This window comes from Lepidochelys kempii, chromosome 18 (assembly GCF_965140265.1).
Source record: "Lepidochelys kempii isolate rLepKem1 chromosome 18, rLepKem1.hap2, whole genome shotgun sequence".
In the NCBI taxonomy this organism is placed as follows: Eukaryota; Metazoa; Chordata; order Testudines; family Cheloniidae; genus Lepidochelys; species Lepidochelys kempii.
In genome coordinates this window covers 16,880,425-16,896,732 of record NC_133273.1, presented here as the reverse complement: position 1 = coordinate 16,896,732, position 16,308 = coordinate 16,880,425, and the positions used below count along the sequence as shown (strand labels likewise).

At 39.8% G+C, this 16,308-nt stretch overlaps 1 protein-coding gene across 3 annotated transcripts in view; it reads left to right on the top strand.

Annotated features, from left to right (window-relative positions):
* SDF4 (stromal cell derived factor 4) overlaps window positions 1-16,308 on the top strand; it is a 33,760-nt gene that overhangs the window by 5,732 nt on the left and 11,720 nt on the right. For all 3 annotated transcript variants that reach the window (XM_073316916.1, XM_073316914.1, XM_073316915.1), the window contains 2 exons: window positions 8,729-8,865; window positions 10,375-10,488. In XM_073316916.1, coding sequence (XP_073173017.1) covers window positions 8,729-8,865; window positions 10,375-10,488 — 251 coding nt within the window. The remainder of the gene's footprint in view (window positions 1-8,728; window positions 8,866-10,374; window positions 10,489-16,308) is intronic.

Here is a 16,308-nt window from a genome sequence, read left to right as displayed (position 1 = left end):
GGCTTAAATCAATAACTAGATAAATTCCTATTTTAGCAGACATGGAAATCAGTGCAGTAAAGTGCACTTGTGTAAGTTTTAAGACTAGAACATATGAAGAATAAAACCACAGTGAATTGTCACTACCACTAGATGGCAGAGTTGCTTCTCTTTGTGTTTTGTGACCGTGGATTTATTTGTTATAACAGTGTGGACTGAGTTGGTACTTCTAATATTTGTAGGTAATTCTGGTGGCAGTAAAAAAAAATCTTGAATATGTGAAGTTTTTTCATTTTGTTTAATTATGCTGGAATTGGCAGGGAGGCTTTGAAATCAATTTTTATTGGAACAGTTTGTAATTGAGTATCTGGCAATGATGGAGGTGACTATGCATTTGCAATTTTGAAGACTGCTGATTTCCCCAGATATTTCTGTTTATCACCATGCAGCAGTTCTATTCTTTAGCCACTGCAACACTTGGAAAACAGGGTGTTGCTTCTTCAGTAGGTGCTGTCAATGCAACTCCATTGAGGGTGGTTGTTTTATTTTTTTTTAAGGTCCTCATTTAGCATTCAGTTCTCCCTGCCAAACAAAGCAATCTGCTCCATGAAATGTCTGATTTGCAATTCCTGGGAGCAGGATAGTTCTGTGGTATGCTGTAATGACACCACCCCTCTCATTAGAGCTCTGTGCAGATACAAAATTTGTATCCGCATCCAATCTGCAAAAATGGTCTGCGGATAGCTGCCTCAACGGATATAAAGCAAATATCCATGGATTTACAGGACTCTAATTATCATTATAAGAAATGCATTTTGTAATAGTTAATATTACACCTTTAAAATGTTGTATCACTAACTAAACTTTAGTTATCACAGCGCTCCTATGAGATGGTCACTTATTGTTCTACTTTTAAACCTGGGACGAACTGAGGCACAGATGTTAAGAGGATTGCTCAAGGCTAAAGAGAGTTTGTGTCAGACTGGGGAGTTCCTGGCAACTAATGAAAAGGAGTACTTGTGGCACCTTAGAGACTAACAAATTTATTTGAGCATAAGCTTTTGTGAGCTACAGCTCACTTCATCGGCTGGTTTGCTTGGATCATAGCTCTTTTTCATGGTAGACTAGAACCTTGCAAAACTTTTTGTCTCTTTAGCCAGTGCAACAAACCCAGCTCTGAAAACATAACTTACTAATGAAAAACACTGCTGTATCTGTGCTGTATTCTCAACAGCAGATGTCTGAAAGGGTTAACACAAAGCTTATTTTTCAAATGCTAACCAATTTGTATACTTATCCTGGCTTACCCTTCTACACTTAAACTAAAATCATTTATTGCTAATCTGTTCAACCAATCACTCCACTGACAGTTTTACAAATTAAGGATTTATTGTTAAGCCTGTATCAAATAAACATCTGGCAATAACGAAACTGAAAGCTGATTAGCAGATTCAGATGTTGATTAGTGACTTCTGTAAATCACAAATTGCAGTCTCCCTTTGCTTTTATCTATTTGTTGCAATGGAGGCTGCCTTGGTAGGTCAAAAGCAGTTTGGCCACCTCTGTCCTGACCTTAGAAATGATTATCGACCTAATTCAAGTGCTTTTCCACATTGTGTTCCCTCGGAGAGATCAGATTAGAAGGTTTGCCAAATTCTTTAGGGAATTAAGCTTGTTTTCCAGATGTACTCCTAAAGATTGAGTTGGAAGATAAAAATGACCTTCCTTTCACCAGGGGTAAGGAGTCTTTGGGAAAAGGAAAATGCCTCTCTTAAAGACTTTTTTAAAAAAAATTACTTTTCTTTTTTAATGAGCAGCAGCTAAAGTTCCTGGATCTATTTATATGCCACTTGGAATGGTACCCTCAAAGTATGTAGCATGTTGTCTAATGGGGTGATTAAGGAACAAGGTGAGACACTATACCTTTTCCAAAAAAGGAATAGTAACTCAGAGGTAGAGTTTTTATCCTATCCACATTCTTCTAGATAAATTAGTATCTATTGGATCTTTTAGGATCTTATCAAAAGAGGCATGTTTTCAAATCTAAAGACTGAGACAGAAATTTGAAACTCTGAGATGAGTGGGTAAAAGCAGCAGTTGCTGTATGAGGGAGTAATCTTGTATAGGTCCAGTTTTACATAAAGATGGAGATTGAGATTGGAGATGAGACTGTTCCCGGCTCCCCTGCATCCTCCCATGTCTTGTACAATTGGGGGATGCTGTCTTTTTAAATGGATAACTTGACCCAATAGCTAGATATTTAACTGATGCGGTCTTTGAACCAACAATGGGGCTGAAGTGACTAAAGTTCAGGGGACTAGAATTTTTTTTCTATAATTTTGAGCCTGGAATTTTTTATATTTAGCGAAGTACAACTAAAGCCCCTTTAATGGACTAGTGTTTAGAGTAAACTGTGCCCAAAGTAGATCTGTCAGCTGTGTTCTGCAGCTGACTCTTCTTTAAATATATTAAAATAAATGTGTTATTTTCATGTTCTACTTGACTTTTCCCATACCAGAAAATTTGGTTGGCCTTGTCTGTTATTCTCTGGTATCACTCTTATCAGCCAAAGTGTGCTTTGATCAAGTTAATTAGGGACACAGCCATTCTTTCATACAAAATAGTAGCTGACATTTTTGTGGTCAGTAATTAATGTTTTTGATCAAATGCCGTTTGTCTTGTGGGGTAAGCCCAATGATGTAATTTGCTGAATATCTAAATGGAACTTAAGGTAACTTTCAGATCTGAAAAATACAAATTTTATAATATGATTAGATTTTGCACATCAACCATCTATAACAAACTAGACCTAAGAAGTAAGAATACATGCCTATGAAATGTCTCACTGTTGTAGCTGTTCCAACAGTCATACGTTATGTAATATTTAAAAATGATGGGGTGAGCTAGACAAAATGTGGTGATAAGTTCTGTGTTCAATGTAGCACAGACAGTTGCAGTCTCATTGCATTTTAACTAGTCCTCTTCTCATATTAGCCTGTACGGTTTTCTAAGGCTGTGCTCCTTGTGATACAGTTTAGGTTTCTTTGAATTACATTCATAAACTTTTTTTTTTTCTTTTCAGAGATTTTCGAGAGCCTGGAATAGATAAGATTATGTAATTGAAGAGAGTAAGGTATTTGTCATAACAGTCTTGGCTTCTGTTTCTGAGGCTACTCTCACTTAGCGGAGATAAGATGTCCCGCTAGCACAAAGTCATTCTAAATGTAGTGACTAATATGTATTAAAAACAGACTGTTCCAGTACTTTTGGTGGCATCACCAGGGGGCGGTGGTGTTTTCTGGGTTTTTTGGGGTGTATGGGGAAGTAAAAAAACCCTGTGAATCTGGTATTAAAAGGCTCTTCATTCTCTGTCCAATTACTGAGAGAGAAAGCAGGGAGAGGTACAGCAAACTTCAATTTCTCCCTGTGATAAGAGCAAAGTTATTTCTAATTATCAGGTTCCACAGGGGAATTAACTGAGAGGGTATGATCTTCAAGATTCAGACATACCAATGGGCTAATTGATTTAAACAGTAACTTGCCTGTTGTAAAGACTTGAGATATTTTCATAAATTCTGAAACCTGGATGTTAAGTAGTCTTTTCTTTTTTTCTTTTTTTTTTTTTATTAAACAAACTACTTAATTTTTTTATTCTTGTTATGGAAAAAGCATGCTAAATTGAATTTCTGGGTCAATGCAAAAAACTCCATATTTATCTGTCTCTAAAACCAACGACAGCAAAAAAGTCCTCTGAATTGTTTTCTGGTGGAAGTACAGTGGGATAAGGGCTAATTTTGACAAGACATCTGTCATTGAAGTCTTGGCCAAAAATGATCACTTCATGCAGAAATTCCTGCTGCATATCATAAGAACATAAGATTATCATAACATATAAACATATCTGCTTATCTTTTTATCTTTCTGTAAGAAGGTGAGTATCTGGGCACTTGATGGGCCAAGAAGTGTGTTAAGATATTCAGTATTCAATGTGTGGCCATACCATGAATTACCATAGACTAGACTGGATGCCAGAATTCAAACCACAAATCTCAGTTGTAAAGGGTGGGCTTTCTTAGTTTAATTAAATTAAATCTGTTTTGTAGTTTGAATTTTGTAATTCCATTTCAGTAATGTAGTACATGTGGTTTCCTGTCAGGATGTCTTTGTGGTAATAATCTACCACTGTGCGTGTCTGGAAAGTGAGTATTCACCTTTTTAATTTCTCATATTTTGGTGATATCTCCTACCCCTTATAAGCACACACATTTGGCAATTGAATGCCAGTCCTTGACTAATCATTCATGGGGTCCCTAGCCAGAAAACTTGCATCCTGTTTGCTTCCAGTATGTGTAGGGGTAAGGTTGTTTCCCTCTTTCTCCTGTGAAACTCCTGAGCTCACTCCTTCTTGAGGCTGAGCATGTGGGGTTCGTACAAGCACTGAAAGGGAAGAGGTTGAACTTTAGTGATGCTTGTAAGCTCTCATAGCATTTGAGGTCTATTATTCTTATCGCTCAGAATAGAAGTAGGGGAGTGGTTATGTTGGGGATTGCCAAAACCAATGGAGTGTTTTAATGTAGTAGTTAAAAAGGGCATAATTTGGGGATAATGTTGAAGTACATCTGGTATACCTAATCACAATTTTCATTTATAATGTCATTGCCTATCCTTTTGTGAGGGAAGGCAGATGATGAGATTATAGCCATAGCAGTGGTAGATTTGGACAATTATACTGAAAGTAGAATGAAGCTCAGGGGACATGTTAGCTTGCTTGTTGTTATGAAGTTAGACTTTTAGATTTGATGGGTTGTTTAGCTAAAAACCTTACCTACCTTGATAGTTGTCCTATTTGTCATGATCTGTGTATTTTTAAAGTATGCTGCATCTAGAGATTTAAAGAAGTTGTCTAGCAAACTCTTGTATATCACTTTAACTGTAAATAAATGACATTGTTCTCATTATTAAATATTACCTTTTTGAGTCTGGTTTTCATTATCTGTATGCAATGGGAATAGTCTTGTTCTTAAATAAACTGTATTTAGAGCTAATGGAAATTGCTAGTCTGACAATCTTAATATATACAGCAGGAGCAATGCAGTCTTCCCCAAATGGCTATGTCAATGTGCCTGGAAACCTGATGTGGGGAATGGACTCTAGTTATAAGAAGGGAGTTCAGTCATTGACCTGTCTGCTGAGATTGCCACAAAGGTCCAGTTGTGATGCTTTGTGATGTGGATTCCTGCTGGGCGGAAAATAGGCTGAGATCACCAAGCTCATTTCATGTAGGCCACTAGGTAACTCTCAGTTGGTGGCTGGTTTTTGTTACTTTGGTCAGTACTGTGCTTGATTCACTACAAATAAATTGGATTTCTGTAATAAGCCTTCTCCTATGGAACACCTGTAGTAAGGCCACATTTGTTCCTTTTAACAGAAATACTGTGTTTATCTTTAAAGGCCCGATATAAACATTAATACTAATGTTTCTTAACTATTTTTGCTGTGCATGGACAATGAAATATGGTACATGTGTACTCCCTGACTCTCCCTTATACCTAAACTTATTGCCACCAGTTAAGAGTGCTAACCTTGACTGGGTTTGTTTGCTTATTAAGTGTAATGGTCTTTGTAACAGTTTTTGTGAATTACACTGGATGTCACTAAAGTGCATTCAGACCATGGCACAGTTATCACATATTGCAGCAGCTACCATCTATTTTTGGAAATCTGTAATTTTCTTGTGGAAAAAGCACACAGTTTAGTGAACTATAATGTAATATCATTTGTCTTGTATTTTATGTTGTTGAGAACTCAGGATTATTGTCAGAGGAAGGTGTTTCAGTCTGACTTCTTATTCTGGAATTTCTTGGAGAGATTTCTACAGAATTTATGAAATGCTACATTAATTTTTGCTGTAATATTAATGGTATTTCTTGAAGAACAAGAGGAACCAATGTATTTATCAGAGCTGATGCATGGCAAAGTGTCGAAAGATTATCATCCTGCATCAGGCATTTTCCACCCAGAGACAACTGAGGAATGTCTACGCTGAGTTATGTTTCTTCTGTATATTTTGTTCACTTTACATGGAAGCTTAAATTCTCTTAAGATCATGTAGGCTACAGTTCTGTGGAATATACATTATTTCTGAACTAAGATCTGGGTTTTTTCCCCTTTAGCTGAACACTTTGCTGTCGTCTTCTCAGAGCTCTTAGCAAAACTTTCTCTATTACTTAAATATTCGTGAATTGTAGGCTGTACTAGTATCATTTGTCATCTTTGTTTGTACAGCTTTAGCCCCATGTTACCCAGTAGCTAACCTTTCATTACTATTACTGGGAATCGTTTTCAATAGTCCATTCTAAATAAGATATCTTCACGCACTATTATTTTGATGGTCCATTCTGCCTCTTAGATTATAAGCTCAGAGCAGGGACCATGTCTTGTTCTGTACAGTTGTAAGCGCACTGTTTGCCTAAAAAATATGATGCTTTATAGATGTCAGAAGGAATATGGCCAGCCTTACCACTGGGTGTACCAATTCATTGAATCAATATGTCTGGATGATTCTTGGGAACCACAGTGGTGAAGAAAAGCAATACCATATAGAGAACTGAGGAATGGGTTAATGGGCCACTAGATAGAGGCAAATGCAAGAATGCTGCCTTTTTACAATCACTAAATGGACAGTCTTATTTGGGAGCCATTATTACATTTCTATATTGAATAGAGGTCATGTGCAGTGGCTGTAGGCTTCTGATCTGGTCTAATGCAATTGAGAGGTGTCAAAGTTAAGGATAAACCTTTCTGTTGCCATTTTGTTACTTATTCAGTACCAAAATATCACAAATATCATTACTCGGATAGCTTAACTATAATGTATGTACAAGTGTGATGAACATATTTTACTATTGTCAGCTCTAAATTACTGCTTGCCACAGTGAGTCTGATAGTCTGTGTGTGCATGTACTTACATTGTGAGAAAACAGTACAGTAATTAAAAACTTTAATGTTGCACTTTTTAATACAGATGAACATTTAAAAAAGATCAGATGTTTGGGTTGTTCTAACTGTAACATTTGAGTTGACATTTAAAGGTGGAGGAACGTATTAAATAACCTAAGTGTCAATGATAAATTTTTGAAGTCTTAAGATAGTGATGAAAACAGATAAAAAGATGAAGTAAAGCCTGTGTCTGTATACGCTTCTTAAAATTTTAACATGGGTGGTTTTGGTATACTTTAAATAGGTTCTTAAATGTCAACAAAATGTCTTCTCTGTTTTTGATGCTCACTTACATTTGGATTGTTGATATGTTCAGAAAAGGGACTCTAAAAATGACATTTGGGTGATCGTACTTATTCTCATTTCATGATATATTAAATTTGCGTAACTGAAATATGATTTATTTTAACTGCCAATGGTACAGTCTCATCTGTTCTCTAAAAACTGAGCAAACTTCTTGCTCTTTTATCCATCATTGCCAACAGACTTTACAATTAGCACATATCTTGCAATTTGGTCAATGAGTCTGAATGTAATATAGATTATGGTTCTGCACTTGACCAGTAGTGAACATAAAAATATCTTGTCTTTGTACTAAAAAAGGAAAGCAGATGTGACTGGCGAGACTCACAGGGAGCAGATGTCCATTACCTCAGTTTTAACTTTTGTAAGATCGCTTTTCAGTCAACCATCCTATAAACATGTAGAAACAATGGTCGTCTTCATGGATCAAGGGTTAAAAAATAATTGTTAGAAGACCTTCTGGATATCTCTTAAGGTTACAGCAATAACATTAAAGGAATTGAGAAACCTTTTTAGAGGCTCATGCACCAAGGTTTTTCACTTTATTTTCATTCTCTTAATGACTATAGCTTTTTCTAATAAATGGTTAAGCATAAGGGACATCTCATCTTCCCAGTAAATGAGGGAGAGTTTATGAATTTAATAATAAAAAAGGAGGGGGAAAGAATGCTAAATCCTGAAAGTCAGCAGGAGACAATCTTGGGAGTACACTGAATTGAGATATTGCAGTGAACTCAGAGGAAGAAAGGATCTAGAAGGAAGCAAGAAGTAAAAGATGCTGAGACATCTGCACTAGTGAGAGTCTACAATAGCAAGCAAGTTGAAAAATCAGAAACAATTACACTTTAAGTTTAGGAAAGGTAGAGTTAGCGTAGCATGGACCATGCAGTGTACTTCTGTCTGTGATTTCTTTATTAAAAAAAAAAAACTTTGCAGTTTTTAAAAGCTGGGTAGATGTTGCCAACTTACAGGATAATGAAAGATAATTAAGCACCTTACTTCACTGGGCAGTCCCACGAACATTATTCTTCACTTGAGAAGAGCAAAAAGGCTGACTGCTGCAACTGAAGGAAAACAGCGTGGCGTACTTAGAACACGATGGCCGTCCTGAACAGTGAAAGAAATAATCTTAAAATGAAAATAACTGATCCTATTAAGGGAGTTTGTCTCATTCTGCCCACTCATCTATTCAGACTTTACATTTAGCCATTTTTAATTTCCCAGGTAACTTTATAGCTGTCTCTGAAATGTTTACTCTTCAGTCAATGGCTCAGTGTTAAATAATATATTACTCAAGTGGTGAGTAATATTTTTTTCTGTAATTAAACTGAACCATCTCACTTCTGTTTTAACTGTCTTCTGTTCTTGTTAGTGGGCAGTGAAGTGACATGTCTAGTGTTTTGGGGTATTTTTGGACTCTTAACTGTTCTCATATCTTCCTCTGCAGGGTAGACATTAATAGGGACAAAAAAATAAGCGCTAAAGAGATGCAGCGTTGGATCATGGAGAAGACAGAAGAGCATTTCCAGGAAGCTGTGGAAGAGAACAAAATGCATTTCCGAGCTGTGGACCCTGATGGTGATGGTAGGAGAACAACATTTATCTTGTGAAATAGTCATTCTAGGGCATCTAAAAACATTATAGCTAGAGGTCAAACTGACTATGGGCTGCACATTTAATTGCTCTGAAGCACTCATCATAGGCCAAATCCTAATCCAGGGGTGGCCAACCTGTGGCTCCAGAGCCAATGTGGCTCTTCAGAGGTTAATATGCGGCTCCTTGTACAGGCACCGACTCCAAGGCTGGAGCTACAGGTGCCAACTTTCCAGTGTGCTTGGGGGTGCACACTGCAGAACCCCTGGCTCTGCCACAGGCCCTGCCCCCACTCCACCCCTTCCTACCCCCTCCCCTGAGCCTGGCGTGCCCTCGCTCTCCCTCCCCCAGCCTCCTGCATGCCATGAAACAGCTGATCGGGAGGGTGGGGGAGGCGCTGATCAGCGGGCTGCTGGTGGGTGGAAGGCTCAGGGCGCGGGATGTGGGGGCTGCTGATGTATTCCTGTGGCTCTTTGGAAATGTACATTGGTAAATTCTGGCTCCTTCTCAGGCTCAGGTTGGCCACCCCTGTCCTAGTCCCTTTGAAGTCCATGAGACCAGTTTCATCTTTACATTTGTATCATTCACTGGGGAGGACAATAGAGGATTTTTCTTCTCTGAAGACTTGACTGCACTAGGAGAAACTTTCTTAATATTTTCCATGATTGCTATCTCTGGTTCAGCTTTACCAACATTAGTAATATTGGGAGCTCTCATTTGCTCCCACAGTCACTTTTAACGTCATGTATATCATGTAACCTTGCTCAGGGCAGGTCTAATTGACTCTATTTAAAAACGCATATCAGTATTGGGGCTTCCAACATTACTAATGCTGGCTGAGATGTGCTGGTGTTGGCAACGGTCGGAAATTAAAAAAAAAAAAAAAATCCCCAGGGTTATCAGGGCCTTAGAGTTGGTGTTTTATTGACTTTGCTTTCTTTCAAGAGAGCAGATTCAATGATAACAAGGTAAGGCAAAAGCAGTATAGTTAACCAGATAAACGTAGCTATTAGATCTTTGATCACTCTTTGGGAAGCTACTTAGTTTATAATAGAAAAGACTTAAAAGGAACTTAAAAAGAAAATTAAAATGGTTGTCACTGAGTCAGATTGAATCCTTAGGCAGTCCTACCCATTAAAAATAATGTAGGGACCAAATTCTGCCCTTGGTGATGCGTTTGAGCTCTCATTGACCTCCAAAGACATAATTTTGACCGTTAGAATGGACAACCATAGGAATATTTCAGGCCTTACCTTTGTGGAAAGGAACCCTAGTCCACTTTGAGGAGGATTGGTTGGGAGGTATTTTTGCCATATCACTGCTCCCAATGAAATTTACAAGTGTTGGGTGGTTATGAGTAAATGTGAATGGATGTGGTTCTTACAGATTGCAGATGCGTAAAGGGTTTTAATAGATGATTTCAAAAGAAACAAGACCAGAAGCTTGGATTTTAAAATGTTAGACTATTTTTGACGTCTGAGATATGTCTCTGTCTTACAGGCCATGTGTCTTGGGACGAGTATAAAATAAAGTTTTTGGCAAGCAAGGGCTTTAATGAAAAAGAGATTGCAGAGAAGATGAAAAACAATGAAGAGCTAAAAATTGATGAAGAAAGTAAGTATTTTCAGTTGCTGATACCAGCATATTTTGCTAAGAAAAGCATTGTACTGCTCCAGTTCTTTGACGAGCAGTAAATTGGCTGAACTGGCAGCTTAGAAATCAAGACTCAGTACAGGACTACTGTTCCAGCTGTAAGACTGCATCTGCTTTGGCTTTGAAAGGAGACAGAGGTGAAATGCCACAGAAGCTGCTGCCAAGAATGAAGAGAGGAAAGGAGCTGAACATTAAACACCACCTTGCATGATCAGGTCCTTGAGAGCCCTCTAATCCTATAAAGATTGGGCCCTACATTTTTAGGATCACTAGATTTCAGTTTTGCAATTTTCACCTTTTTAGTTGTGATTTATAAACTGGGAAATTCACTTCTCAATAGAACAGCAAGATGGAGGGGTGGGGTGGGGGGGAAGGCAGAATAAATTGGTTATTGTGCCCAATGTATTCTACAGCAAGTGCAGATTAGCCCAGGTCATTGTTTACTTTGAGAAGTAGGAATGGTCGTGTGAAAAAAGAAATACAGCATAGCCCCATTTATCCAGTCTAATGGGGACTGGGACCAGATCGGATAATCTGGAGAATGGGAACATGCAACACTGCAGCACCATCTAGCAGCCACAGGAGAGAGTGCCTGCTTCTGGACCTCTGCGAGAGCTGGATAATGGAGGGTTGGATAAATGGAGTTCTACTGTGAATTCTTTTTCTCTATCCTGGGCTGGGTTGTGTGCTGGGTTGGTACAATAGCTTTTTGTTTCTGAAGACTTAAGGTCAAATTCTTTGTCCAAAGTGAAGGTGGGTTAGGCAGTCTCAACTTTGTCCTCGTTCATCCAGTGTGCCCTGTGATGCTGGCAAACCAGGGGCCAGCTCTTACCAAGTCTATAGGTGTCAGCTGAGTACTGACAAATTCATAGCTGGAAACCAGACCAGATCATCTATATGTTTCTGCGTACCCACCTCCTTACCCCTTGACTCAACATATTCAATAGCAATTTCTGCAGCCTCCATAATTGTGGAAGGTTGTAACTACCCATAACAACTGCTCCTGTACCATCAGATGAGTTTTTCATAGCCCCTGATCCTATTATCAATTTTTCATAAAATTACACATTTTATGCACATAATCAACATGAGTGATACTGTCAAACATTTTAAGATTCCTATACTTCAAATTGATAGGACTCAGATGTAATCTTAAACCTTTTCAATATATTTTCTTTAAATTTCTTATACATCTTAGCATCACCCTCCTCTGTATCATTAAAAACTCGTCTTGCCTCCCCAGTTATTCTGGTCAAGAGGATTGGTATCTACTTATCCTTTGAAATCTTGTGGATACCATACAGTCGCTCAGAGATGGACAGGAACTCCTCTGTACAGTCAGTCTCTTGATAAATTGGGCAGGCTTTCTCCCTGAGTGGAGGTATACTCACTCGCTGGGGATGCTGCTTTTGCTGCTCCAGTTCTTTGAGCTGCAGTGTGTGAGCTTCCATCTGTTTCAGGTGTGCTCTCTCCTCAGCTTCTAGTTCCATGCATCTTTCGTGAGCTTCCTCCTCCTGGGTTTCCGTCTTCTCCTTGATCTGCAATTCCACCATCAGTCTCTGGTGCTCACGTTCTTCCTGGGTTGCCCGGAGCTTCAGCTGTACCAGTCAGTGGCTCTGGCATCTGGGGCAGAAGGTACTCGTGCCCCACCTCTATTCCTTTCCCTGCTGCCTAGTCAAAATGTATGCACAAAGCTCTCAGTTGCTGATTTGAAGCTATCCTTTCAGGACTTTTCAAGGGGGGTAGGGGCAAATCCCAAGGGAAGGGAAATCCCCCTGTCCCCCAGGTTAAGAGGGGGGAGGAGGAGTCTAGAAATAAACCTAACCCCAACTTTAATTAAAAAAAAAAAAAAAAAACCTCAAGGAAGGCCAGATTTTAAAGCCCCTTACCCAAAGGCAAGGCAGGTAGTCTGCTACACTGCTTGGCTCCCAGTGTGATGAAGTTAGGCTGGACAGTTATAAAGAGAGTGGTGGTTTGTTTGTTTTTTTGTCCCAGCCAAATCAGGTTTTTATTGTATACCTGCCACATTCAACTACAAAGACCAGAACCAGTCCAGAACGTCAAAGCTCAGGGCTACCACCCATACAGATGAGACCTTCATTCTTAAGACAGAAAACTCTTGGAGATGGCTAGGAAAGCACTCCTATCACCAACACACTCCATGGAAGGCAGGTATACTAGTTCTAGATTGATAAAAGCCCTTTTCCCTATAAGCTGAAAAGGGGTTACCTCTGGTCAACTAGGGACATATGAGTCCAGTTAAAGGCTGCCTGGGACCTTTTAAAAACCACTTCTCTTGTGAGAGAGGAGGAGAGGCAAGCTGCTGAAGGGCTAGTGGGAGTAGGGAGAAAGATTTCTCTAGGGTAGGAGGCTGCACTCCTTCCTACATGGAAAGCTACCTAACTGCCTGTTTAGGGGAAGGACCGGCACCTTGGGGCCAATAACAAGGCTACCCCACCCCCAGAGAGGGGGTAATAAAATATATTCCCCTTTGTTTTGTGTTATGAATTTGTTTCTTTTGTTTGGTGGAGGAGTACTTGGGCCTGCCCCGAGACCTACCTCAAAAATAATGAGAAATAAACCCCAAGTGGCAAAATAAACACCATCCAGAGTGGGGCTGATTTATTCCAGGCCACTCCCACTATCAGAGAGGGAAGCTCTGAGCCTGGCAAAGTGGATGAGGTGCCTTGCGACTCCGGCCATATAAAATCAAGTTACCCAAAGCTTAGATTCCCCCACAATTTACACTCCCAACCCTTGGTGTTAGTGCCACGACCGTTGCCCCAGGCTCAGCAGTAGAGGAGGAGGAAGAGCCAGTGAACTATTTGAGGACTGAGTCTTGGGAAGGTAATGAAAAATGTATTAAGGATGCTAAGTTAAATGTCATAGATTGTAAGGGCTGGAGGGACACAGCATCCCCAAGTCACTTTGGTTAAGGAGAGTTTGGTGAGAGGAAGACAAAACTCCCTGTAAGAGTTTAAGTGTAATGCTTTGACTGAGTTCTCTGTGACTGTGCCTCTGGCTAAGATCCACCCTGAGCAGGGGAATTTTAAGGGTGAGGTCATGGTAGCATCAGGAATTTGTTTCCTGCTGATATTTTAATAGGTAGTAACATTTTAGCCATGTCTAAGCAGGTTAATGTTATAACTCGCAGCCAGAAAGAGGGCTCCTCTGTCCACAGACAAAGCAGGGAGGACTGGAAAGGGGCTGGGGGAATGCCCTCAGTTCTTTGCTGAGTGTAATAACTTTTCTTCAGAGGAGGAATTTGAAAATGCCATTGCTGTGGCCAGAATCTGCTCTGAACTTAAGTGAGGCTCAAGAGGAGTTTGTGAAGGCTGAACAAGCCGACCCTTCTCTGGACCAAGAGAGGGTTGCGCCTCAGAATAATACCCCTGCTGGGGAAGAAAAAGATAGTTTTTTTGTTTTTGTTTTTTGGTAGAAGGAGACATACTGGTGAGGTTTGCAAGCAGGTAGTTGTGCCTGAGAAATATAGAGGAGAGTTGCTGCAGATAACTCATGATTGTCCATTCACAGGACACTTAAGAGTGGAAAGAACCTGTGACAGGTGTAAACGGAATTTGTATTGCCCTCACATGTTTGAGACACTACAAAATTACTGTAAGAGTTCTGACTTATGGTCAGAAGTGTAAGAGATTAAAGGGACCCTGCAAGGCTCCTATACAGCCATTGCCTATAATCAAAGAGGTGTTTACCAGAGTGTCTGCAGATATTGTAGTATCTAAGCCTTCCAGGACTGGAAAGAAATATATACTTGGTGTGGTGGATTCTGCCACCAGGTATCCTGAAGCCGCAGTTTTATCTAATATCAAAGCTCCGATGGTAGCCACTGCCCTATTCACCATTTTTAGCAAGTCGGTTTTCCCAGGGAAATTGTCATAGAATCCAAGAAAAGTAGGACTGAAAGGGACTTCACTAGGTCATCTAGTTGAGTCCTCTGCACTCAAGGCAAGACTAAGTAATAACCTAGACCATTGCTGACAGGTGTTTGTCTAACGTGTTCTTTTAAACTTCCAATGATGGAGACTCCACAACCGCCCTAGGTAACTTGTTCCAGTGCTTAATTACCCTGACAGGAAGTTTTTTCCTAATGTCCAAACTAAACCTCCCTTGCTGCAATTTAAGCTCATTGCTTCTTGTCTTATCCTCAGAGGTTAAGGAGAACAATATTTCATCTTCCTCCTTGTAACAACCTTTTACGTGCTTGAAAACTGTTATGTCCCCCCTCAGTCTTTTCTTCTCCAGAATACACAAACCCAGTTTTTTCAATCTTTCCTCCTAGGTCATGTTTTCTAGACCTTTTAATAATTTTTGTTGCTTTCCTCTGGACTTCTTTCAATTTGTCCACATCTTCCCTGAAGTGTGGCACCCAGAACTGGACACACTACTGCAGTTGAGCCTTAGCGTAGAATAGAATGGAAGAATTACTTTTTGTGTCCTGCTTACAACAATCCCAGAATGATCTTTTTTTCTTTTTTTTTTCTTTTTTGCAATAGTATTACACTGACTTTTATTTAGCTTGTGATCCGCTATAATCCTTCCGCAGTACTCCTTCCTAGGCAGTCATTTCCCATTTTGTATGTATGCAATTGATTCTTCCTTCCTAAGTGGAGTACTTTGCATTTGTCCTTATTGAATTTCATCTTGTCAGACCATGGTGCAAACTTCATGTCTGTTGTCTTTAAAAAGTTGTGGGAGTTGTTTGAAGTGAAGCATTTAAAGGCTGCCCCCTATCATCCAGAAACTAATGGTCTGGTGGAGAGATTTAATGGAACTTTGAAAGCTGTACTGAAAATGTATGGCACCAGGTAAGAGAAGGAGTGGGATGCGTTACTCCCTTATTTGCTATTTGCATGCAGAAGTGTCCCCCTAAAGTCTTTTGGCTTTGCCCCCTTTGATCTCCTGTATGGGAGACAGGTTAGGGGACCCCTAGATTTAATTCGAGGCTTTGGGGAGGGTAGTACTGAGGAGACAAGACAACCTATAGGGGAGTATGTCACTTGTTTTAAAGAGAATTTACAAGCTGTGATGGATCTGTTGCAACAGAACCTGGAAAGAAGTCAGGAATCGCAGAAGGCTTGGTATGATAGGCGTCCTGAAGAAAGATCATGTGATATTGGTGATTTGGTGTTAGTGCAGATTCTAGTGAGGAAAAACAAAATGCACAATTGTTGGGAAGCATTGTCAAGAAGCCCCATGGCAAGGGAGCTGTACAAACTGTACCTGTCAATAGATGGAAAGCTTACCACAAAACGGAGATGGGAGTGACTATGATTTGTTGTGCTGATAAGGGAACGTTTACTGACCCTTTAATTGATTTGGTCAGGGACAGTAAGGAAGAGACTCCTCTGGAGAGCACCGAGATGTGGGAGGGTCTGAAAAGCCCCAAAGCAAGAAATGTTAGCCCCTTTTAAGCATCACAGACAGGTATTTTCCGACTAGCCAAGTTTAACTGACAGGTTGGCACTCTCAGTCAACCACTCCAGACAGTGTGACATGCCCCTCCTCCACTGCAGTTTTTGCATAGTGGGTGGTCTTTTCTTAGGAGATACTTAAGACTTGGTAACAGAAGATCTGTCAAAGCTGTTAGGATAACGGTGGGTTTGAACTAACACTGTCCCTGTTACTAGCCAGGGTTTTGGGTCTCTTTCTCTTATGAGGACCAAATCCAGAAAACATTCTCCATTTTGGTGCTGAATGCTTCCATTGCTCTTCTGTTCTTGTGGACAAATATATAGCATAGCGAGCTGATTAGTTAGTAAA